At 39.7% G+C, this 24977-nt stretch overlaps 1 protein-coding gene across 7 annotated transcripts in view; it reads left to right on the top strand.

Moving 5' to 3' along the window:
- The window catches only part of DPP6 (dipeptidyl peptidase like 6), a 551821-nt gene that overhangs the window by 478995 nt on the left and 47849 nt on the right, over positions 1-24977 (top strand). For all 7 annotated transcript variants that reach the window (XM_035317871.1, XM_035317875.1, XM_035317869.1 and 4 more), the window contains 4 exons: positions 18232-18386; positions 19255-19352; positions 23905-24028; positions 24911-24949. In XM_035317871.1, the coding sequence (XP_035173762.1) occupies positions 18232-18386; positions 19255-19352; positions 23905-24028; positions 24911-24949 (416 nt within the window). The remainder of the gene's footprint in view (positions 1-18231; positions 18387-19254; positions 19353-23904; positions 24029-24910; positions 24950-24977) is intronic.

Raw genomic sequence — 24977 nt, forward strand, 5'->3', positions numbered from 1 at the left:
TTTTATTTTATTTTATTTTATTTTATTTTATTTTATTTTATTTTATTGTTTATGCTTGAGGTATTACTTTTATGCTGGTTTTAAAACATTTGAGGGTTTTTTGTTTGTTTATTTGTTTTTGTTTTATTTTCACTTCTGTGGGGTAACAAAAGCAACAAAGATTGAAGGAGAGAGGCTCTGTCTCAGAGGGAAAGAGTTAATAGAGAAGGCGATGTGAACATGTGTTGGTAAAAAGAAGTAAGTCCAGAGTCATCTTCAAAACTTCATTAGAGATCAGAGAAACAAGCAAGATTGCATTAGCTAAAATAAAAACCCTTATATAGCGGGGTTTAATCTCCTTGGAAATGTTGCAGAGTTTATTTGAAAAATAAACCTAACAATACTCTATTAAATTTATAGAGGAAATGGAAAGCAGAAACTCGGAGGCCTGTAATTGCCACCTAGAAATATAATCATCAGAGTGAGTAAGAAGTAAGGAAGGAGGAAATCAGAGGCAACTCAACTCCTTAGCCCTTCGCAGGAAGGTGGAAGTTACATCGCCACCGTGTGGTGAGACTATGAAAGCTAGGAGCAGCTATCACACAGGAGTGCTGTAAACAGTCATAGATCTGCATGATTTGCTGGAAAAATAAAGTATGCAAATAGCATCCTGATTAGAAGGGAGAAGTGATGCGAGATGAAATCGCATTTTGCTTTTGATTAGTGTGTGCCTTTGGTTCTTTGGTGGTGGGCTGTTTTTTTTCAACTTGAATTTTAAATATAAATTCTAACTGTTGCATAAAAAAGATCATTGGAAAAGAAAAGTGTGCTGAGTGCAGAAGAGAATTTTTTAAAATATTCTCTTTTAAAATGAGGTCATTTATAAGCCTTTATGAGTACAAAAATCCATCATTATGTTGTATCTCTTCTTGAAATTGTCTCCAAAGTCCCTGCATGCATTTTGATTTTTCTCAGTTTTTTATAATAATGCTCGGATACTTCCTGGTGCTATCACGTTTATAAATATGAACCTGGCTGTCTCACAAAGAACTTTTTAGAATGTGCTGTATAGAATTTCATATATATATATATATATATATAATGGGAAGTCTTCCAGTTTTCCTTAAAGCAGGATTTGGGATTCATAGAAGTGTGTCAGTTTGTTCCTTCTCCCTGCTCAACTTTAGATCATAATTCCTCCTGGCACGACAACTGATTGCTGTAGAAATTATTAGGATTCAAGAACATGATTTCACAGCCTGAGTTGGATGAGCTTTGCACAATCCCCACTTGGATCAGATTAGCGCTGGCCCCTGACCTGACACACAGCCAAGGAGAGTCAGGGGAGCCTCTCCAGCATCACCCTCCTGGAGCAGGGTCTGCCAGCCACCTCACTCTCTTTCCATCCATAGATGTCTGTCCCCAGAGGTGCTCCATGGCAGGGCTCGTTTCTTATATTTAAGTGTCACACAATGCTTTCTCTCATCTCTAATGTGTTTAACATCACTCGCATGGGGTAGTTCAAGTTTCAGCATAGCAAAATGCTTAAGCTTCATGTTAACCACAGTGGTCGCCTTTGTAAGAACAGCTCTTCTAGCACCCTCAAGCTTGTTGTTAAAATACAAGAGTAAGATAAAATGAGCATCGTGGATAATGCTCATCTGTATCTCTTGGTACGTGTCTAATTACAACCTTCACAGAAGCAATTAGGCTCTCTTGATCTTAATGCCTTTTACGATCGTCAATTAATAAAACTGCCCATTATGTCCTGGTAGAACAGGAGTTATCTTTTTAGACACAGGCAAACTGAGGCACAATTATTGACCTGGTTTTAGATGAGCTGATAGAAATTAGGACACACAACTGAGGTGAGACTCTCACCTTGGCCCCCTAGATACCAAAGAAAAGGCACGGCATAGCACAAAAACCCAGATCTGGCTGTTCTTCACATGGTCCTGAGCTTGCCACCAGCCCAGACTCATAGCAGGTTCAGTGTCAGGGCATGAGGGATGCATGGATGGGAGAAAGACGTGTCTGTGTGGGTCACCACACAGGAAGGGTGCACCAGTCTAAGTGACTTCAACAGGGGGTAGGAGCCTTTCCAACCCCTGGGGCACCCTATGAGCAGGAGGAAAATACCCAGTGTTCAAGATGCCCCAGCTCTGCTGTACTGTTATTTCTTGTTTTGCACAGTGGAGGGGCTGACAGGCTCTCACCTGACTTGCAAATCCCCCCCAAAAATAGGAGCAAATCACTTCAGGCCTTCCCTTTCTACTGATATGACTCACAAGCATTTGCCTCCTACATTAGTTTTGCTTTTCCTCAAAGTTGAGTCATTGTCTTGTATTTGATTTAACAACTGGAAAAAAAAAAAAAAAAAAAAAAGAGAGAGAGAGAAAAAAAAAAAAGTATCAGTTGCTACTGCATCAGACTAGATGAAAAGCAATTTTTACAGGAGGCTTTCAAGATAGGCAGATTAAAGATTTGGGAAAATCGTAAAAAACAGGATGGAAGAAAAACAGCTCCTAAAAGCAAAACATTATGCTTTCATGCTATTGTGCTTTTCCAATTGAAGGCAATGGCCTGAAAACATACAATGAAATAAATCCTACTTGATGGGAATTATCTGGAGATTGTTGTATTTATTGCATTTGTTTTGATTTTCCAGTCTCTGCCTCAGACTTTGCGCACAGAGATGACTTAAAAGATTAAATACCTCATTGTAAAAATTAAAGTTTGCTTGATTATTGAACTGACCCTCACTACCCTGGAGAATGTTATGTATTATATATTCTGGAGTATCACAAGCAGGCTCAAGACCTTGAGAACAGGGCAGGAGGGAAAAGCTGTGTCCTGAATTGCTTCAGGTGCTGTAGCTGAGGCTGTGCTGCCTCACAGAGGCACGGCACAAAGCTGCAGCAGGGTTTTGCTGCAGGCTTTTCAGGGGTCTATAAATCCCCATGACTTAGTGCTTCTTGCCCAAATTGTATTATGAATGATGACACCTTGGAGGAATTATTTTCCAGCCAAATGTAGGTATGTTAGAATCCTTTCCTGTTTCTCTGCTCTTTTATTTACTACTTGGCATCCCAAGTAACTGTGGAGGTCTCTTCAGCTATTGAGGAGGAAAAAAAAAAAAAAAACAGGTGGGATGGGAGGTTCAGGACTCTCAAGGTGGTGATGGAGTTATTGTCCAGCAGGCAGTGCTCTGGGGAATTTCCCTGAGAATTTAGATAGGTCTGGCAGTGATGCTGCGGCTCTGGCTCATGGGCACCACTGATAAGCACCAGACCTGGAGCAGCTGTGGGAGAAGCTGGCATCCTTCTGCTTTGCACTTCTTGAATGGCGAAGCACTGAGACAAACAAGGGGTTTACTTCTGCCCAGTCATAGGCTCATGTTTCTTTTAAAAATTTCTTTTCTTGGGAGTGCTGAACTCAGCTAAAGCATTGTGGCCTTTGAGTAAGAACTCCACAAGTATGGGATGACTCCCGTTTAAGAGCCTACCTCTGAATTTTAGCCACCTGATTTTGACTTTGTTGATTTGAACTGCATGGTTACCTGGCAAATAGTGAACCAGGGAGGTCTGGCACATGTCAGAAATGTTTCAGTGCTTTTATGAGCTCTAAAATGATGCAAGACAGAATAATAATCCCAAAAAGGAGAAAAGATAACTTTCATGGAGTTGTTCTGGCTCCCTTAGCAGAGAGCCTGTGGTGCCAGATGAGAGGTGGGAGTCGCAAGACAGAAAGGCAGACATAATAACAACTCTCTTCTAGTGTGAGCTGCCATTTGGAAGTGTTGTAGTACAAGATCTACTCATTACAGAGGCCTGAGATTCTCTTTAATGAGGAGATCATGCAGCACAACACTTCAGAATGGCACCTCAGCCTGAAGGGAGGTTGCAGGAAGAGTAGAGAGTGGGTGAGATGGAGGAAAACATGCCTCCAGTTTCCAACTTGGAGAATGCTCCTGAGCCTTCTGGGCAGCTAGGCAAAAGGGGGGAGGCGGTAAGCACCAAATCATTAGTGGGGACTCAAGGAGTGCCACCAGGTTGCATTTCAACACTGAGTCTTCAAATGGCTGCTGCAGATCCCAGCTGGGCCCCAGCCCTGGCCCAGCTCCTTTCCCTGGCAGAGGACAGTGACAATGTGATGGATGATGCTGCTCAGAGCCCAAATGCTACCCCTTAGGGTTAAAACAGCCAGCCAGCCAGCCAACCAACCAGCCAACCAACCTTTCTATTTCTGTCCTAAAACTGATGTTCTCCTGAATGAGCTATTTGTTTAGACAGTATAGAAAGTACAAACGTAAGTTTACCAAGCGTTTGGTAGTAAACAGCAGATCACAAAGTGTTCAACCTTGGTTCCAGCAAAGTAACATCTGTGGGGCATCCAGAGATTGTTCCTGACAACCTCAGTACTTTCTTTGATCTGGACTTCTCCTCTAGAAGACAGTATGCACTTGAAAGCACAACAGAGATATGATTTGGAGGAGAAACTAGCCCTTGCCTACAACACAGCATCTTAAACAAGATCAAGTGTCACTTCTGTTCAACTTCACCTCATTTTAAGTTTGTATTTCACTTAGTGGAATCAGCATGCTCTTTGCTGATCACTTGAAAATGGAAAGAAAGTATAAAGGAGTTGTTTGGCTGCACAATTTTCCTGAGTAAATGTCTATTTTTGGTTTGAAGTGGAAAATAATAAATCATGTAGTGCTTTCACAGGTATAAAGGAAGTGGACTTGGCTCCTTCGAACACATAAATACTTGGTGGAAAAGCATAGCACTGTTACATTTCTTCCTATTACAATGAAAACGAAGAAATTGATCATTAGCATATATTACTGGATACATTATTTATACCACCTATGGACTTAAAGTTGCTCTAAGCCAGTTCTCTGAGTACACAAGGCACAGAGAGATAATTTACAGGCAATTAGTCAACAAGATGGTTGTGTTCATAGTGGAATATCATGGTTCCTTTGCCAGTTACGGAATGTAGATGTGCAAACAAGAAACCAAATTTCCTCTTACCATTTGTCAATGAAATGCTTTTCAAACTGAAAAAAAAAAAAAAAAAAAAAAAAAAAAAAAAAACAGTAAGGATCCTTCCCATGAAGTTACTATGCTTCAAGTATTTTCATATACCAGTGGAGTCCCGCTAAGCCTGATGAAGATGAGACCTCACCACTGATATGCCCAAAACATAACTGAAATTTACGTCCACTGACTGGAGCACATGGAGGGAAAGACAGAGAAAGATCACTCTGAAGATGCCTGAAGAGTAAATCACAGCACCTCTCTGTGATGGATGTTCCCCAAAACTGGTCTCTGCCCCCACGGGAGTGGGGCAGGATACCCACCTCAGGGGAAAATGTAGCCGGGAGCCATCGGTGTGAAATGAATGTTCAGCCAGTCCCAGGCTGCTCTGCCTTCCAGGGAAAAGTTACTGTAAGAACATGAAAGACATCCAAGGAAGCCTCAGAAAGAAGAGGACAATATATATTAAAATTGGCATCTGCGAGGGTAACCCACATCCAAATACGCCAGGGATAACATGATTTAGAAAATAACTGATTTGGGGAATAGAAGAACAAGGAGTACAATTCAGCAATTCTGGTCCTACTCAGGAAGGGCAATTGTATTTTCTTTGCAGTTTCTTTCCAATTGGATAACGTTTGCCATTTAAACATTTTGAGGCATTTCAGAGTGGATGTTATATAGGCTGGCAGTGAGAAAGTACCTGCTAAGCTGCTGAGCACCCTGAGGACCTCTTATGGCCTTGTTGTGCCTATTGCTAAACAAACACCCCATGAAAACAGCCCCATCCGTGAATACATGCAGGGAGTAATGAGATACCAGTCAGCCATGATCTCAGCACAGCAGCACTGCTAACATTGTGGATGGCACAGGAAAAAACATACCAGCAAATGTGCTGCTATAATGAGGCTTTTCTATGTGGGAATTGTCCTTGATACTAAACAGTAAGTGTTTAAAGGTAAAGGAGGCTACAAAGGGCCTTGGAAAAGAAGCTTAGTCTACACTGGATATAATGAGCTCTTAGGTAGATAAAAATGGAGCCATCTACCTTGCCAATAAATGCAACAGATAATGAGGGAAAATTGAAAGGTTTTGGGGGTTTTGTATTTGTTTTCCAAAGCCACCATTAATCAGCAAAAAACAGCAGACAAAATTATCTTTGGTAAATGGGGATTTGTGGGGTATGGGTTGCATTTATTATCTGGTAGGTTATATGCTTTATTATAATTTCCGGTATTTGCCTGCTACATCCAAAGGAACAATATGAGCTGGATCTAATGCATGTCATTTATAACTCTGTGCATGTCATTTATATGGTAATGGGGGAGTTTCCCCTCATCCCAAGTGATTTCTTCAAAATTCTACATGCTGGCTCTCACTGTACTTATCTTACCCCAGTGTAAATTAAAATGCACATTCATGATCTTTGAACAAAGCGGGCAAGGATAATTAGTAACTTTATCCTGTTCTGTACAAAGCAGTTCAAAGTAATACTTATAATTTGCAGCTAATTAATCATTTTTTTCCTTAAAATTCTTAATTGCCTTTCTATGATATTCATTTTTACATTTTTTTTTTCTATCAGTTTTGGATCCAATTATGCAGGCAATTTATCTTTGCTCTTACTGTTCTTATGCATGAAACTGTGTTTATATGTATATTTCTCTATGCATTTTGATCTATTTTTCTCAGAAATTTTACATGCTAGTTTATGGATGGACTTTTGTCGCCTGAAATTTAAAAAGTTAAAAGAATGAATTCACCATATAACTATGAGAAGCAAGATATAACAGGGAATGGAAAAATTCAAATCAATACAACAAAATGAAAAATATCTAAACCTCTGGAATTCCATTGCTAGTATAAATAGTTAACCTCATCTGGTGTTTAATTCACTATCCAATTAAAATTCTCATTAGGAGACTCTAATTATTGTAGCTTTAAAGGAAAACCAGCAGTCATTAGAGACACAAACTTTGGACTTTCTAAGGAAATTATTTTTTTCATAAATTTAAAAATAAAAATGCTGTTGAATAGTGAAACCTATGTTGGTATACTGCCTATAATAGGGAATGTGGCAAAGCTCCTTTAAAAATGTCATGAATGTGTTAAACGTTATGCATAAAAAGTCAACTGGATTTTGATTCTTTATCTCCATTGGAAAATTGGAAAAAGGTCATTCAGCCTTTGTTACTGACAATCCAGCCCAGCGATGAGAGGAGCTAGAGATCTCTGCCCATTGGGCTGTCCCCTGTGCTGGAGTTAATAATGGGGTCCTAAACGGGGTCCTATTTATTTTTTGACTAACTTCTACAAAAGTATCCCAGAGGCTTGCTGTAGACTGTTCAGCTACACAGCCATGGTGACTGCACAAGATGGGTGGCTCTTGGTCCACAGAGCTCCTACTCGAAGCTTCAATGTATCAGCCCTTGAAAGCCTTCATAACCTTTGTGCTTGGCAGATGTGAAGGGAAGCACGATAACTTTCTTTCCATCCCTTCCATCTCATTAGAAGAGAAGGCGTTTCCCTAACTTGTCTTTCCTTGTCCAGGCATGTGCTCACTGTCTTTATATAAAAAGCTGTCAAGTGGTCATTGCAGGAATGTGCTTTGCTGCAGACTGATTTATGTTCTACCAGAATTTCCCTATTGGGCCTTCTGCGTACACAGGGCATTGGGTGTTATTCACTAGCTCACTTACTGAAGTGAGTTTCTGAGCTGCAGATGTTGATGTGGGTTTCACAGGCTCAGTGCTCTTTCCCTGGGCTGTACCAGGAGCAGGGTACCACGTCAGTTTCCTTCTCGTAGTAGAGCAGCTGGGGACATCACCTGTCCCAAAGCAGCTATAACTACCTTCTGGGTATTAGTTGGTCTTAATCTTAGGTCTACAGCTCCCTGGAGATAAATGGACTAATTCTGAGAAGTCCAAGGAAGGACACCATGCAAGCTTTTGTTGATAGGGTTACAGTAACTACATGGTAGTCTGCAGATCAGAAATATTGGGAAAAAAAAAAAAAAAAAAGTTGTTTTTCCTCATAATAGAGATAAAAGAGGTTTCAATGGGTTGACATTATCATGCAAATATATTTGTCTTTTCTATTTGCTTACCTCAATCAATAGCAAAGATCCCCTAAGTCTTGCATGTAAGAGGAAGAAAACATATCACAAGAGCATGGAGTGATTTTGTTAATGTTTTTTTTTTCCTTAAGTAGAAGGGGTTAACACTGTTTCTTACAGTGCCTACACCTCCTTCTATTTCCTTTTTCTTTTCCTTCAGCATTTTTACTACTTGTTACATGCAAAACACCATCATGCAGCAGTGCATCCTAATGATTTCTAATTTTCACAGCATCATGAGAGGCCAGGCTTGTTGGTGGGACTGGGATGTGCCCAAGAAAGCCTTTAGAGATGGGGATTGTATGGGCCTGGAGAGCAGATTGGGTTCAGCCAGAAACCAACCAATATTGGCCCTCATAGAGCCAGCATAACCAGATAGATTCACTGATTTTAGAACTATTCATCTTTTCTGGAGTCCTTATTACATTACTATTAGGCATGACTACACACATCGTTGTTAGCAAGGAAGAATAAAAGTAAGCACTTCATCCTTATACAAGTGTGTATCAATTATTTTATATGATTTCGTGACTTGTTTTGATACAATTTATGCATAGTAACTGGAAAGGGTTTATCAGCTTCTGGTTCTCACTCTTTCTTGAAGAGTATTTTTTAGTGTTTTCTGCTTGCAAATACAAATACCACCACTCATAAACACAGTCAAACCACAATGATCCATCAGTTTTATAATGTTATTATATGCCATTGCCTTCATTAATAATAAATGTTTCTGTTATTTAATAAGAGTATGGTGTTTTGCTTTGTTTTGTTTTATTTTGTTTTCTGAAATATCGCTATAAGCTAATTCTGCTTCTGTTTTTATCCTGCGCTCATTTTGATTATTCCTGGGTAATTCTATTGATCTCAGTAGTTCCTCTAATTATACAGCACTGTAAAATTAGATTCATTCTATGAGTCATTATTCAGCTAAATCTCCCAGTTAGCCAGACCCTGAATTACTGCTCAGGTTAAAACCTCTGGAGATTTTTGCCATAGCAGGGCAATATAAACTCTGATTGGGTTGTTAATGGCTGTTCAATGTCTGTAACAGTTTACACTGGGTAAGAAGTTTGGAGCTAAACTAAGTTCAGTTAATGTGCTACAGTTCCCATTTTATAATGTAGAGCCTTATTTTGTAATATTAACAGGTTTATTAGCCCTCACATAGGTGACTAGCAGGGTGAATAAATCATGCAAGTAATTCACGTGAAAGACAGCTTGCACAGGTACTGAAAGAAGTCCATGGGGTTGAGGAATCAAGTTCTTTAATAGCAATGTCAGGCTGTTCAGTCTTCTTATCTCTCATATTTCTTTATGAAACATTAAAAGAGATTGCTTTGAGGCACTTGTGTTCTTGAACTATTGCAATCCTCTAATGAATTTTTGATAGTCAAATTCAGAGGGTTTTGTGATCACTAAGATTCTTGATATGTCTGTAGCTATTGAAATTGATCCCTTGTGTCAAAGTTGGCTGTCCGTCTTCTTGCTGTCATAAAACCCACAGATTAGCTGGGAAGAATCTGTAACTTTTAATTTAAAGGAAAGGTGCAGTGGAAGCTGCTTGAGCAGGTTTGAATAGAGTAATATTCAGCATATAATGAAAGCCTTGATTTGTCTCACTGCATTGCACAGATAAGCAAATTGTATTTCCAGCCATAGCAACCTGTTAAGTGGCAGGGAGGAAAAAGAAACAAAACAAAACAAAACAAAACAAAACAAAAACAACAACAACAACAACAACAACAAACTTGACTATAAGGAGCCTGACTACATCCAGTCATTTGGGCAACATGAATTATGAATTCTGTCTTGTTGAGGTCCTTACCAATTGAGAAGAGAAGAAGCAACCTTGCAATGACCATTTACTCACAGCAATGAGTGCAGTGCAAATTACTCGACTTTTGCCAGCAAAAGTTGCTATAGATTTAGTGCCTCCAGCACTAACAGGCTTTCATAGGGAGCTGACAACAGACTGTGGGTTTATGCTTACAGCAGGTAATGGAAAAATACATTATTATGCATTAGTGACATACTGCAGTCTGCCACTGTGGACGTGTTTTCTTGATGCATTTGCTCTTTGGAGTGAGTGTTAGAAATAGGGATATCTGACCATGTGATCTCTAAGTAATATTTCTACTTTCCTAATTCCATCCCCATTTTCATTATCTTCGGGCATCCTGACAGGTTACAGACTTGCCTGTTTTGATGAAATGTCTGCATGCTGGTCTAGCCAGAATGGTTCAAGAGGGTTTTGCTGTGGCTGTGACTGACTCACACCAAGAAAAGAGGAAACCTGCTAATTGTTAAGAGCTATTGTAAGCATGAACCTTGGATCCTTTGAAAGCAAACAGCAAAGGATTGCTAATGATGATGCACAGGAGAGAAAAAGCCAGAAGCATAAAGAAGGAAAAGTTATGAAAACAAAAGGGGGACATGGAGACTACTCAGTGTTGTTCTGCTGTGGTGTATATCTCCCTTTATGTCTTGCAGTGCTTGCTGCAAAACCGGCTCCAAAATACTGATGTGCCCTCAGGATGGTATGGCAGTGTGCATGGCCTGTGGTCACCCTGCCTGCCTAGAGGGTCTGGGGTGGGGAGCAGACCTCCTGAGGCACTTGTGTGCATCTTTTCTTTTTTTTTTTTTTTTTTTTTTGGTGTGTGTGTGTTTTGTGTTTTTTTTTTTTTTTCAGCAAATCTATTTGTATGAATGATGTGGACTTCAAATATTCATGATTTCTTAGTTATTACAGCCTGACCTTCTGCATGCGCTCTGCTGAATGCAGAGCTGCAGAGAAGTACCTGAGGAGACAATCAGGCCTGTAATAGATGCTGTCAGTGTTTTGAAGCCCCCAGGCTCTCAGCAGCAAAGAAGGTCTGTCAACTACTTATCAATAACCTTGTAAACATCACCCTAGTGCTCCAACTCACACAGGAACGACAGGGATCCTTTGGTGAAAGAAACACAACAAATTAGAAAAATCAATGGTCCAGGAAAAAAAAAAAAAAAAAAAAAAAAAAACGTTAAACCAGCAATTTTGATGTCGTTGAGATGCCCTCCTGAGGTGGCCTCAGCCCTGCTCTTTGTCCTAAAGGCTGTCCTCAAAGAAACCATGGTGGGCACTGCAGATAGTTGGGACTGTGGATATGGAGCATGGATTTGAGTGGTCAAAAATTGGGCAACATCTGGGCACACGGAGGCAGAAAGCACAGGACAAACCCTCACGCACTGCAGGTGGAGATGAGCTGCCCCTTCTTCCCAAGGGCACAGCTGAAGGCTCTGCATGTTCATGTTCTCTGGCTTCCGTCCTGCTTGCTCAGATTAGGAAGGAAGGCACTTGCTGCATGCCCCATCCATGGCACTGCGAGTCCTTGAGGCAAGACAGCATTCCACCTCAGGGTGCTGCATAACTGATTAGTAAGGTGGCTGGTTTGAGGGCTAGGATGGCAAATAAACCCCTGCTCTGCCTGTTCCTCCTCAACCAGGAGGAGACCAGGGGAAAAGCTAGCATCTCACCAGAGTGTTCTGCAAGGAACACAGGGCTGCGCACAGAAAATGACATGTGTTCAAGCAATTAATCTGCATGACTAAGGGGAAATTAATGACACTTGCAGCCCACACCTTCCCCGTGCTTGAGGAGATGCAAATCTCCTGGCTGGGCTCCTTCCCCTGAGATGGGGGGCTGCCATGTTCCTGCAGCTGCTGAACACATGGGAACACCTTGAATGTGTGATGCTGCTGCCATCGGGTGGTGGCTTTTTGGGATCAAGGATTTTATGTTGAAGTGTGTTCTTTGATGCATGTCCCCAAATCTCACAGAGGAAAGTAATAGTTTATCTTTTCATAAGCACATTGCCTGTCACAGCAGAGGAGGAGCGTGTTTTGAGAAGGAATAAGGGGTCAATGGGATGAACAATGTACTCAGTTTTCCTTAAGGATCTCTTCGATGATGGCACAAACACCTTGAGAACATTTCTTGCCTGCATATAGGAATAATGAGATTGGGTTGAAACTGAATTTTGGAGTGTTCTCTCTGCTCCTTTGTTGTTTTTTTCATTGTTGTTGTTTTGTTTGCTTGATTTGTAACCTCCACCTGTTTTCAAAAGGGCATAGAGCTGTTTAGTGATTCTGAAAAATGACTTTTTTTCATCTGACTCAATTACACAATTCTAAAACAGTATTAATCCCACTGAAATCGATAGCGCTGCAGGGCTATTGCTGACATCAGCATAAAATATCATCAACACAGGAAAATGTAGATTGGATATACAACAGTAATATAAAAAAGAGTAATACAAAAAAGAAAAAGTAATATAAAACAGAATTTTATTCTATTTGAATACACATAACTACTTTTACACCCATTTTATATGCATTAAAATGACTTAATGGAAGTCATTGTAGAGCTGCACTACAGCAACTGAGAGAAAATTTGGCTTGCATATGTGCGAAAGATGACACGGTGGTCTTCTGAAGCCACCCCTGAAACAGAAGTCAGGGAAGGCCAAAGTGAAAAGTGTGCTTTCCCTAAGCAGGTAAAAATACCTGCTTTCAAACTACACAATAGTAATCAATTTGGATATGTGGTTGGTGCTTTGAGATGATCTAATCATTGATTTTTTTTTAAAAAAAGCAGCTGTCAAATAAGCATCTGTATTTATGTGATGTTTCTCTGACAACCCTTGGGGTTTCACTATCTCAGAAGTCTTTGTTTCCTCTGTTTCTACACCCCCTTTTGGTTCTCTGATCTCTCTTCCTCTTATCTCTTTTTGATGCTTTGTACTGATAAATTCTTTTGAGTTTTCTTTCCTAATGTAAGCCTTGGCCTTTGTGCTAGGCTTTAATTTCATTTTGCTTAAGATTACTTTTCATTAACAGTTTTAATAAAATAGCAAAATACCTTCAGCACACCAAACCTTAAATGATCTGAGCATCATCTGCTATACATTGCACAAACAAAACCACTGATTCTGCTTCCTGGAATCACTGTGCTTTGCCACATCAGCACTAAATAACATACAAATTAGAAGCTCCCTCTGACAGACTAAATCTTATGTAGTTCTTTATGTAAAATTTAAAGTACCCTGAAATTATTGTGTCTATTAACAGCCAGCTAGATGTGCTTAAATGTGTGTGTGTCTGTACGTGCATCTACTCAGAGGAGAATCAAACTGCATTCTGTCTTTGTTGTCTTCTGTGGGCACAACATCAAGCATATTGTTTTATTTCCTACTGAAGAAAAAAGTTCAATGTCTGGAGCAAGAAAATAATTTTAATTGTATGAAAGAAATTGATTTATTTAATAAGTAAATCCTCCTAAGTGTCTCTACACACTATACCCTTTTTTGACCTTTAGAGATGCAGAAAGCCTCTGTTTTCTAGATGCAGTTAAGAAAAGCCTTTCTGCTCAGTCTCCAAGGACACCTCCACAATAACTGGAGTTACTTTTCTGAAGTTAATGATACTGCAATTGTAACACTAGGGGCTTTGCCAAAGGTGGATACACCATTCAGATTACAGAGTTCACTTGTTTGTCTGCAGCACTGGTCTATGGGAAAGCCATTTTTCTCTTTGAAAGAGAAAAGGTTAGTTTCTTTATATTCACTATAATATTTTTTCCTGGCCATTCTTATTGGAAGACAATAGCAGCCAAAGACTGAAAAGGCCTTAGGACCAGTCCTACACTGACTTGCTCCCTCCTGTAGAAAGGCTTTCTGTGGCACTGCTCACAGGGATGAATGTGCACGTGTACTGCCATGCTTCCCAGGGGAGCTGGATGTGTGGACCTGTGCATATGGGCACATCCAGAAGATGGCTGTGGAGTGACATGCTTAGGTGAGGTCCTGCCTTACACAAAGCAGAAGCACGTGAGCAGCCAAAGAAATGTGTTTGATCAAAGTGGTGTCTTCAGCTGTTTTTTTCTTGCATGGAAATTGGACTATTGATGCTTGTATAATCTCAGTGGGTGAATTATACAGTTAATAAACTCAATCTCTGTTGAGTATGACAACAGAAAAATAAATCACTTTAGAATTGTTCTTTTTTTTTTTTTTTCTCCATTTTTATTTGGAAGTGACAAAAAGGAGTTGCAGCAGCAACTGTCAGAGGACTGAGCTAGCCAAGCATCCTTGTCTCCTTGTGCAAGTCTCTGTTCCATTTAACTCACAGTTGCAAATTGCAAGTCATTCATAATGACTTTGTAAGTTGGAATAAAACTCTAAGCAGCCAATGGATTTCCCATTCAGCTGCTGGTGAAGGCTTCACTGACAGCAAGCCAGAACTTGGCCACCTTCAGTGGAATCACAAGTATGACTCAGGACTGGCAGAGGCTGTGGAAGTAGATTTTTAGAAATGTGTGAAGAAATACATTTCTTGCTCCCCATGGCCATAATGCTTCTGTGCATTTAACAAGATCGAGCTCGGCTAGTTGAGAACTCTGCATAGGTCTGGGAAACAAATTTATCAGAGATAGATCAATGGCAGATTATGTTATACAACATGATAAACACCTGCATGGATTTCCAAATGATGTTCACAAAACAGGTTTTACCCAGAATCTGCTGGTTGTCACTGAGGTTGGAGAAGATAAAGCCCTGATGCTCTTGTCTCCTCTTCTTTAAGAAACTGGTTGCCTAAAGTAACGTACGAGTCTCCAATTACATTGCTCTTGCAAGTACCGCTGGCATAAATTCAAGCTTGAAAGAAGCAGACAGACACTTCCTTTCCTTTTACATGCATGCTGGGTGAGTTCTGGCTGAGACACCTGCTAGAAATATCCATCCAACTGCTGCGCAGTCCATCCAGAGCTTGCCCATAAGGTACCATTGCTAAGTGCTACATATGAACCCAATTTCATCATGTCTTGTTACTTGCCATCCAAGAAGCACGGCAAGGGACTGCTGCTCTCTGCTTCCTAGTGATGAGCAAGGAAGCATCTATCAGGAAAAGTGTTCCTCTGAGGAGATGGTATTCCTGAGGTGGGCAGCCCGACCCACTCTGGATGCTCTTCAGGTCTCCACACCAAAGACTAGCAGCTACATAATGCAACCCATAATCTAGCTCTAACAAGATTCCTCTCTTCGCATCTCTGCCATTGTCTCCATTTTGTTTTTCATCCTTCTCATCCTGTGATATTAAAGTCTTGAAAAGGTATATATACCCATCTGCCACTGAATAGACTCCAGACCAGAACTTCAAATGCTCCTCCTGAGGTCTGTTATATCAGGAAACCTTTTGTTTCACACAGCTTTGAAATGGCCATTCAGCTTAGTCTTATTCAGCTGGAATAGAGGTTAAAATACAAATCCTGTAATACTCCGTAAGCATAAGTTATTGCTGGGATCCCATGTGAAGGCCATTTCTAAAGCAGTTTTGATTTCTACCTGAACCAGTCAGTCAGTACATGCCTTGCTAGGACAAAACAAAGGATGGACCTCACCTGTGGGACTTTATTATACCAGGCTTGTCCACTTGGACTGCCACCTTCATCAGCCACAGACAGAAATGACCCACGTCGAGCTGTCTCATCTTGTTCCTGTGTTTCACTGGATTACCAGCTGGCTAATATGTGTCTCCCAACAAGGATTCATGACTTATAAGCAAGATCATCGTGCTGTTTCAGAATGGTTCAGTGTTGAATGGGATAATACAGAGCAAGCATTGACTTGCTTCAGGAGCTGTGCTTGAACCTGGACAGGGAAAGAGGTGCAGAAAAAGGAGCACAGAGCCACCGGCAGCTGATTGAGGAATCTCCACACCTCACATCTTTCCTACATCATGTAGCTTTAAAGAAGAGAGCAAGAGTGGAGGGGGACGTTTAATGAGAACCGTGTTTCTTATAGATGTGAAGTGGGATCTGAAGTGACACAGAAAGACCCTGGGGTCTTTCTGATTTTCTGACTGTGCGGTAAATACAAGCAGAAAAAATAAAGTGTCCCCAAAAATAAATTGTCTGCAAATTATGTTCTGCTTTCAGCTGAAACTTTCTGACACAATTGTATTTCAGAGGAATGCTCGCTGGTTTGCTAAAGCTAACTGATCTCTCTAATAATGGCAAGGTCCTGGCTTTCTTTCAAAGCAAAGGTTCACACTATTAAATCTCATTAACAGAGGACTACAAAACCTGCGCTAAAACCTTTCTTGGCATGTGACCTTCAGCAGAACTGCTTCATTAAGCCCGAGATCCCTGAGAAAATGTTTGCTGAATAAAGTCATTCTTAATTAATGTTAAAATGTCAAGAATTCATCTGCCACCATTTTTACCTTTCCCGTTATACTTTTAATTATGACCTTAATGAGGTAGCAACATAAAAGTCAAGAACAGCATCTTTTAAATGTACACAAAACAGGCAGGACAATGGAGCAAAAGAAATCTACCAGAGATATACTTTCCCATGTGGTATTTGCAACTTCCTAGCCATCTTCCTAAACCCTCATTTAGATTTTGCCATTAAGTACTGGTTAATTAATTATGTGTAGAAAGCATAAGTATTGATGGTGATTTTCACTTGCACCTTTCCTAATATTACCTTGAGTGCTATTTCAAACCAAACATAAGTCTGGAGTAACAGATTACTCCATTTGATCTATGACAAATCTCACTGTCTATCTATTCTCCAAGGACATTCATCCAAGATTTTGTATTAAAATAACAATAAAATAAAAAAATAAACTAAAGTAAAAATAAATAAAATAAAATAAAATAAAATAAAATATCTTTGTAGAATTTCTACTCTTCAGACCAGATGGACATTTTGGTTGAACCAAGGGGTCATCAGAGAGTGGTGTGCAAACACACTGGGTCCAAACTCTGAAAATCCGCATTCGTTTCTCCAATGACCAGTGATGATAACAAAAGTTGGAGCTGCCCAGACCTGTACAGTTAGATGTCAGTGGTGAAAGCTCAGAAACACTCTGCAGCCTCTTTAATTCTTATTTTCACATTAAAGCAACGGTACCTGTCTTCCTGCCCATCAATCTGTACAGCATATGCAAGCCCTTCTGCTCTGGTTTAAATAGGAATGACTCATATGATATTAAGCCTCTTAATGAAAATGGATTACATTATTGCCTTTTCCAAAATAGAAGTTTTAAAAAGCCATGTTAGTGTATTCCAAATGTCAGTAACTGGAGACACTTTGGACAAAGAGTGAATTTTATAGCTTTTCTGAATATCTATAAGCTGGTCATCTTTGCAATGAAGCATATTAAATGATAAGAGAAAGTATGAGAAATTAAAAGTCCTTTGAATTTATATTAAATGAGAATTAGGTTCTGCCAGACTTCAAAATTGTTTCTTATGATTGGGAACTTGTTTTCCGCTTACATACTTGAACTCTGACATGTTTGTATTGTAATCTTTCCAAGTACTTTGTCAACACCAACCACGCCTCTGACTCTGGCTACTTATGGAATATTGCTTTGCAAAAATGACTTTTTAAATGAAATAGGGATAAAATTCAAGATGGCAACCAGGCCACAGACTCTAAGGAAAAGTGTTACAAAGTTCCAACATTGCATAATTTATAGAAAATTGGTGTTTTTGTTTATTTCCAACTGGCAACAGAGATTAGGAAGATTCAAATTTCATCTGAAGCACTTGTACCTATGTATAAATGCTGGTTGAATCCACTGATATGTGTCTAGTATGACTGTAAAGTTTTTTTTGGAGGAGAATTAAACCTCAGCCACTGCAGTATTGCCACAGGGTATAATAGCCCCAAGGGAGACTTGCTTTTGCTGTCATCAGGCAGGTAGGAACCGAAAACCTGTCTGTTCTTATACATACAGGACACATAGTAGTAACAGGAGGGCCCTTTGTTCTTTCATGAGTATTTTGACATTTCTTGAGCAATAAAATTATGCTTAATAACCTATATATTGAGTAATTGTTATCAGTTGTGTTCATTTGTGCATATGGCATAATTTAATAAACATTTTAATTGATATTCCTGTGGCATCTTCCCTGTGCTGTGATTAGACTGGGATTATCATATCTACATTATTTTCATTTGTTGCTAACTAGTAATTTACATCTAATAGTCTTGTCTTTTCCTCTCTCTCTCTCTCTCTCTCTTTTTTTTTTTTTTTAATTATTAGAGGAGATCTTGAAGACACATATTGCTCATTGGTGGTCTCCTGATGGCACCAGGTTAGCATATGCAACAATTAATGCCTCCAGAGTCCCCACCATGGAGATCCCAGTATACACTGGCAGCCTTTACCCTACTGTTAAAATGTATCATTATCCAAAGGTAAGGGAAAAATATAGATAACAGTCCTGCTGTTCTAGTTCAGAAAACAAACTAACTAACTAACAAATAAATAAATAAATGTTTTTTCCTTGGTAGGCTCAGACAGGAGGCTGTATAATAGTACATATTCATAAGCAATAAAAATAAACAGATCTATAAAAAGATCAGCTGTTCATCAGTAAACGGTCTTTATTGTCCTTTAGCTGTATTTGTAGAACTGCAGTTTTCTGATTCAAGCATTAGTCATTCCAAATATAATTATTTTTTATTTTTTTTTCAATTCTTGCTTTGTACCTGAACAAAAGCAGTTGTGCTTCCATGCTAGATAGGAGTTAACAATGTCTAAGAGTTTGCAAGCAAGCAAGGCTACTTAGGTAGGCTTAAGTGTAGTAGCCTACTACTACACTTACGTTCATGCCTTATATGCAGTTTTTTTTGGAAAGTAACAGTGACCCAAAAGGTCATGTCCTTTCCTACAATGCACAATGAATCCGTATTTTATTGTGTTTACCATTATCTTGTTAGACAACCTTTTTAACAAACAAATAAAATAAATGGAAATGTTTATAGTCACCAGGAAAAGTAGTATCTTTTACCAAGAATAGATGAATGCTAATTAAAATTTCCCCTTTATTCTCCCTAACGAACTTTGCACACCTCTGTGCTGCACCACTGCCATTACAGCTTCCCTGAGAATGGCCTCATACAAAGGGAGTGCATTTTATGATACTTGGGCTTGTTGTAAATCAAAACCAGACTGTGTTGTATATTTTATTTTGTTTTATTTTATCTTTTTTATTTTATTTTATTTATATTATTTTATCTTACCTTATCTTATTTTACCTGATTTTATCTTATTGAAATCCAGGCTGGAATGGAAAACCCAACTATTTCTTTGCATGTGATTGGTCTGAATGGACCTACCCATGACCTGGAAATGACTCCCCCAGACGATCAGAGAATGAGGTAGGTGCTTTCTGGTGCTGGGATGCCTGGCACCAGTTCTGTTGGGGTTTTATATCAGACACTTACTTTTTTTGAGATCATTTTACATTCACTTTCTTTGCCACTGCTAAAGAGTTTCACCTTGGGTAAATCTGGTTAAAAATTTTCTTATATTTTTTCTTATTACATGTGTTTTTCTTGAACACTATTAGCTTTTTACTCAAAATTGCTGTGAACCAATCTAACTTCAGAGTAATTTCCAGAGTACTCAGCAAAATGTCCCAGAATCCATAAGAACACTTTCATTTCACATGTAATCACTGTCATGGTACAGGGATTATGGTCTGCAGCCTGTACAGAAGACCACAAAGCAGAAACAGGGCAGATCACTAACCCAGCAAAGGAACTTGAGCATACATATGACTTGAGCATAGGAATGAAACCAGAAGGACATTCTGCAAATAATTTCTAGCATTCACTATAAATAAATAAATAAGAAAGCTTTTGCTGTTTTTAAGGCAAATATATTTGAGAAGTTTGACTGCAGTTCAGCCAACTGCTTTGCCACCCATTTTTAATTAAGCAAGTGCTTGTCCTGTTTGCATTCAGCAAGAGCTGAAAAGTTTGGCTTGGACTTCAGCCCGTGGTCAAAGCTGGAGGTACATTTATGGGTCACCAAACACTTGTAAGGAGCATCACATTGTTCCAGCCTGCTCTTGGGAGAGAAAAAGCTTTAGTCAAAGCCTGGCACACCTACCTGCAAAGCTCAAGCATTGGGTCCAAGTCTGGATTTCTGTAACTTGGATTTACACTTCAAATAGGTTTCCAGCATGCTGAGAGAAACCAGACTCTGCCTCTTCATCTAAAGTATCCACAGAGGTCCATCCACACAGCATTATAATGCTTTCCATGCACGTCCAACATAACATTGCAAGGTTTTCATTCCCAGCACATCACTGGTTCACATGGCAGCATCCAAGCATGCTCACTTTTCCTGACTGCTTGCTAAGTTAGGCTGCTGGATCCCCGATTCCAGGGCCAAGAGAATTACTGGTACAGCATTGAGCTAATGCAGCAGGACAGGGGAAGGTTCTGGGGTGATCTTCCTTAGGCATAATAGGTACATAAGACCTGTGCCTGATAGCTGTGCACAGGCTGGGTAGTTATCTAATGAGAAGATGCTAAACCAGTGGGATCGCTTACTGTGGAAATTACCTTTCTTTGCCTTAAAGCTAATGTCAGCCCCACAGCATAACAATTCTGAAAGGCTCCAATTCAAACCCAATTATGCAACAAAAGATGTCTGCCCCGTGAACAAGCCAAATGGGCAAAACTGGTTTTGTCTTTCAGAAAACCAGTTTCAGGTCTGCATGCGGCAGGCAGCGATGCCAGCTCATGGTACCCAAACCCCAGGATCAGAACTGCAGCTCCTGGACAATATCATTTTCCTGCTCCTAGCACACTCCATAAACAGAGACTCAGAAATGCTTTAATTAGAGTAATAACTTGAGGCTGCAGGATCCAAGTGTTGCTAATAAATTTGTGCTATGTGGCTATGGGTGGCTGTAATTTCTTCGGTAGCAATCAATACTGTAAAATGATGCAAAATATATCATAATTAATTATTCTCTTTATATTTCATCAAAAACATGGCAATTTCCATCCCTGGGGCATGATATAAGTAGAGCTGCTAGAGCAATAGGGGTATTTTCATTATGCATATGTTTTCCAAAATGAGAGGATTAGTGTGATAATGTTTCATTAAACAGACAAGGGGGATGCACTGAACAGCTAGTTACAGAAAGGAGTACCGAAGGTTCAGGGGAAGCTGAAAATAAAGATCTGCAAGCAGAGTGGTCCTACATGGAGCATTTTGGTGTGCCCCATCTGTTCATGCAGAGGATATATGGACAGAGCAGCCAGATATGTGATATACGATATATGGACAGAGCTTAGTGCTTGTTTTATCTGCAGCAAAGTGTTTTAGTACAATTAATAATTCTAACAATAAAGTGGAAATACACCACTTATGTGCTTTTTTTTCTCTTTTCTTTTAGAATTAAGAAAGAAATATTTCCACAAATTTCAGATATTTATCAAAATAAAAAATAAAAAGATGATGATTGGAAGCAAATTTGGAAATAAAACGACACCATTCCAAAATTAATTTCTTTTTTTTTTTTATAATCTGTCATTATATTCATTTTTGCCAAATTATCTGCAATGTCATTCTTTGCTGTGAGAAACAGAAGGAGGAAGCGGAAGAAGTTGCAGAAAAGGAAAATATTCTGATATGTAATGTCTGAAAGTCATTTTTATTTTGATGAAAAGCACTGGGCCCATAACAGCAAATTGCTACATCAGCAGGTGGTAGGAACTAGACCAACTAGTCCAACTTATTCTTCACATCACATTTACATCTCAGCAAATGAAGGAAAGATGCCATCTCTCTGAGTGCAGAATTCATCCCTGGTCCTTCTGTCCTTCTGCAGGCCGTGGCCATAAGCTATGGAGGAACTCAGACAACGGAGTGTTCTTTGTCACACTTATATCTTTCTTGCTATTATTATTACGTATTCATACTTTTCCTTCAGAAAACCTGGGCTAGGTCAGAGGAGCAGTGCTTGGGAAATGCCCACTCCCCATTCCCCTCTGCTGTCTGCTCAGCCCCTCGGAGCTGCAGATGTTTGCAATTAGCTGAGATGAATCACACCATATTGTCTTGTTTTCCTCTGCAAAATGGGAAGCATGAAATCTAGTTGTCCTACAGAAGAGATGTAAGGAGACATAAATTAAAGACTCAGCACCACTCTGAGTCCAGAATAATAAGTACTGTGCAAGTATCTACAGTTACCTGCTGGCTGGGGTGTCCATGGGCTTCATAGCTGAGGGAGGCTTTGGAGAGAAATTGCAATTCTGCACGCATCTCCAGGGTGGTATGGAAGATAATATATAACCTAAAATAATAATTAAAAGTTCCCCAGCAAGAACTGTGGCTCCAGTGTTCAAGCAGTGAGAAGGATGTAAAAATTTAGTACATCTTTCAAACATGAAATTGGATTTATGGAAAAAAAAAAATGCTCCAAGCCACAAAGTGTACTAAATACACCTTCTTTTTCTTTGGAGACTGATTTTTTTCAGTTCATTGTGAACAGGAAGGTGAGGTGGTTGTACAGTTTAATTTTGCTGCCTTGTTTTTTTTCCTCTTAGGGAAAAAATTGCTAAGCGCTTGCTGATAAAGAGTAAAATTATCATTTTATTTCAGGCATTGAATTTTAAGACTGTTGTTGTCTCACCTGGAAGTATCCTTCCTCCCAGTGTGGTGGATGCAATTGTTGAGGTCTTTTGTTATTTTTCCTCAGCCAAATCCAGGAACTAAATATTACTGAAAACTACAAAATCAATTTCCAACTTGTTATTTTGCTAGACAAACGAGTCTTTGTTACTTGTGCCCTTTCTCTTCAATATATACAGGAGCGCTTGCCAGAACACGGAGTACTTTCCAGTGACATGGCACATTAATTCCAAGGGGAGCAACAATTCCTTATACATATTTTATAGGAAACAAATGAACTAATAAATTTTTTATAGACTGTATGTTGTGAGGAGTTGTATGATGATTTAAAGGTGTCTTTGGCCCACATAGCCCACTGGTATATTAGACCATCAGTAGCTTTGTCAGCTCAGCAGGAGCTTTACCCTGCAGAAGGGGTGGTGAAGCCCTGAATTACTGCAGAGGTGGATATCTGTGAGCACCTCCTAAGAGGGTGACCATCAGGGTATTTATTTGTGAGCCTGGATTTTCAGCCCAGCCCAGTCTAAGTGGTTGCACTGCTCAGTATTGCACATTGCTCCATTTTCCTATGCTTTCTAGGGCAAGACAGTGCTTACAGGACTGTTCAGCCCACGCTGGCGATTTACTCTGGGTGTTATCACAACCTGAATATGTCCAGCAGCAGAGAACAGCACAGGGAGCGTGGGATGGCAATTTTGCCCATGCAAACTGTCACATCTCTGCTGACTTCTTTATGGCAACCAGCTGTGACTGTTTTGCAGACACCCCGTGCCTCTCTAAACTATATCCTTCCTGCTTTTTTCCTTCTGATGCAACACTTGGGGATATTTTGGTGTGTAGCAGGGATATTTAGAGACCATTAACTCTTTATAAGCATAAAGAATCCAACCACTGGCAGTGATGGGTTTGAGTCAGCCTGTTAGTCTGCTCAGAATGAAAACTGTTTGCAATTCCTTTTCCACCTGTGCATAAATTTGTAGCTCCAAGCATTTCAGTCCTTCGTGGAAGACTGAATAGCTTGAAAGGTTCTTTATCTCTACGTGTGGCTTTTCTTTGAAAACAACTTTCAGAAGAGGCAGATAAAACACTTGCACAGCCCTAAAAATGTCATTTTTAGGGGTTGAAATCCACATGTAAGGAAGCCTTATGAAGGAAGAAACATCAAGACACAGCATTCACAATAATCAGAGGTGTCCCTGAGCAGCCTCCAATTGCTCGGCCGATTCCTTGGGATGTCAGTAGTGTGCTGATTTGTTTCATGTTTTCCTGTGTTTTCAGGGACTATTACATAACCATGGTGAAGTGGGCGACCAGCACCAAGGTGGCAGTGAACTGGTTGAACAGGGCCCAGAACGTCTCCATCCTGACGCTGTGCGATGCCACCACAGGCGTCTGCACGAAGGTAGGGGATGAGCCTGGTGGCCGCTGGTGTCCTACACAAGGGGAAAGTATTTCAGCCACCTCGCCTGGGGGCATGTCACCTGGCACATATTTGTTTAGGCAGACAGGGAGTATAAACACTATTTGCCATATTTGCTGTGTAAGGGTGTTTGGGGGTTTGTTTTTTTTCTTTATATCTTGTGGAAGGGCAGGAGAATTATAGCCATGAACATACTGTGTGTGTATGCATGTATGTGTACAAGACAGGGACTGCTTGTCTTGAAATACCTGCGTACAGGCACAAGCACACATACATCAACAAACCGTAACCTGAAAATGTTTGTGACATTCTACTTTAATGTCATTATGCCCTTGCTTCTCTATTTAACTTTAACTTTAGTTAATTAATACCTCCAACAGATAGGCTAATGTAAATGCACGTGTATTGATATTATCTGTGTAAATATTAGATGATACCATCTTTTAAACTGTCATAGATATTTATGTGGTAGAAGACTGTTCTGATACACCTTTCCCTTGAAAACAATGATGCAATATACTGTGCATAGAGCACAGTGCAGTCTTTTCTTAACAACCTTGGCTTATTTGGGGAATAATATGCTGTGTAGATTTTATTGTCTGTAGGAGTAGAATGTTTTCTTGAATGAGTGCACGCTGATCCATCAGAGTTTAAAGACAAGAAAAGCAGTCACTGTATTTCACACAGTGATCCCAAAGCACAGGCTTGAACAGTTGTGGTTTTTTTTTTGTTTTGTTGGTTTTTTTTTTTTTTTTTTTTGTGCTTCTGCACGATTTTTCAGATTCAGTCCAACTGCTCTATGCAGTGATAAGCCACATGTAATACATGCAAGGTATGTTATTTAACAATCTTCTTTTGTTTTAGAAACATGAAGATGAAAGTGAAGGTTGGCTGCACAGACAGGTAATAGTGATCTTCTCTTTGTGGACAA

This window comes from Oxyura jamaicensis, chromosome 2, assembly GCF_011077185.1.
Source record: "Oxyura jamaicensis isolate SHBP4307 breed ruddy duck chromosome 2, BPBGC_Ojam_1.0, whole genome shotgun sequence".
NCBI lineage: Eukaryota > Metazoa > Chordata > Aves > Anseriformes > Anatidae > Oxyura > Oxyura jamaicensis.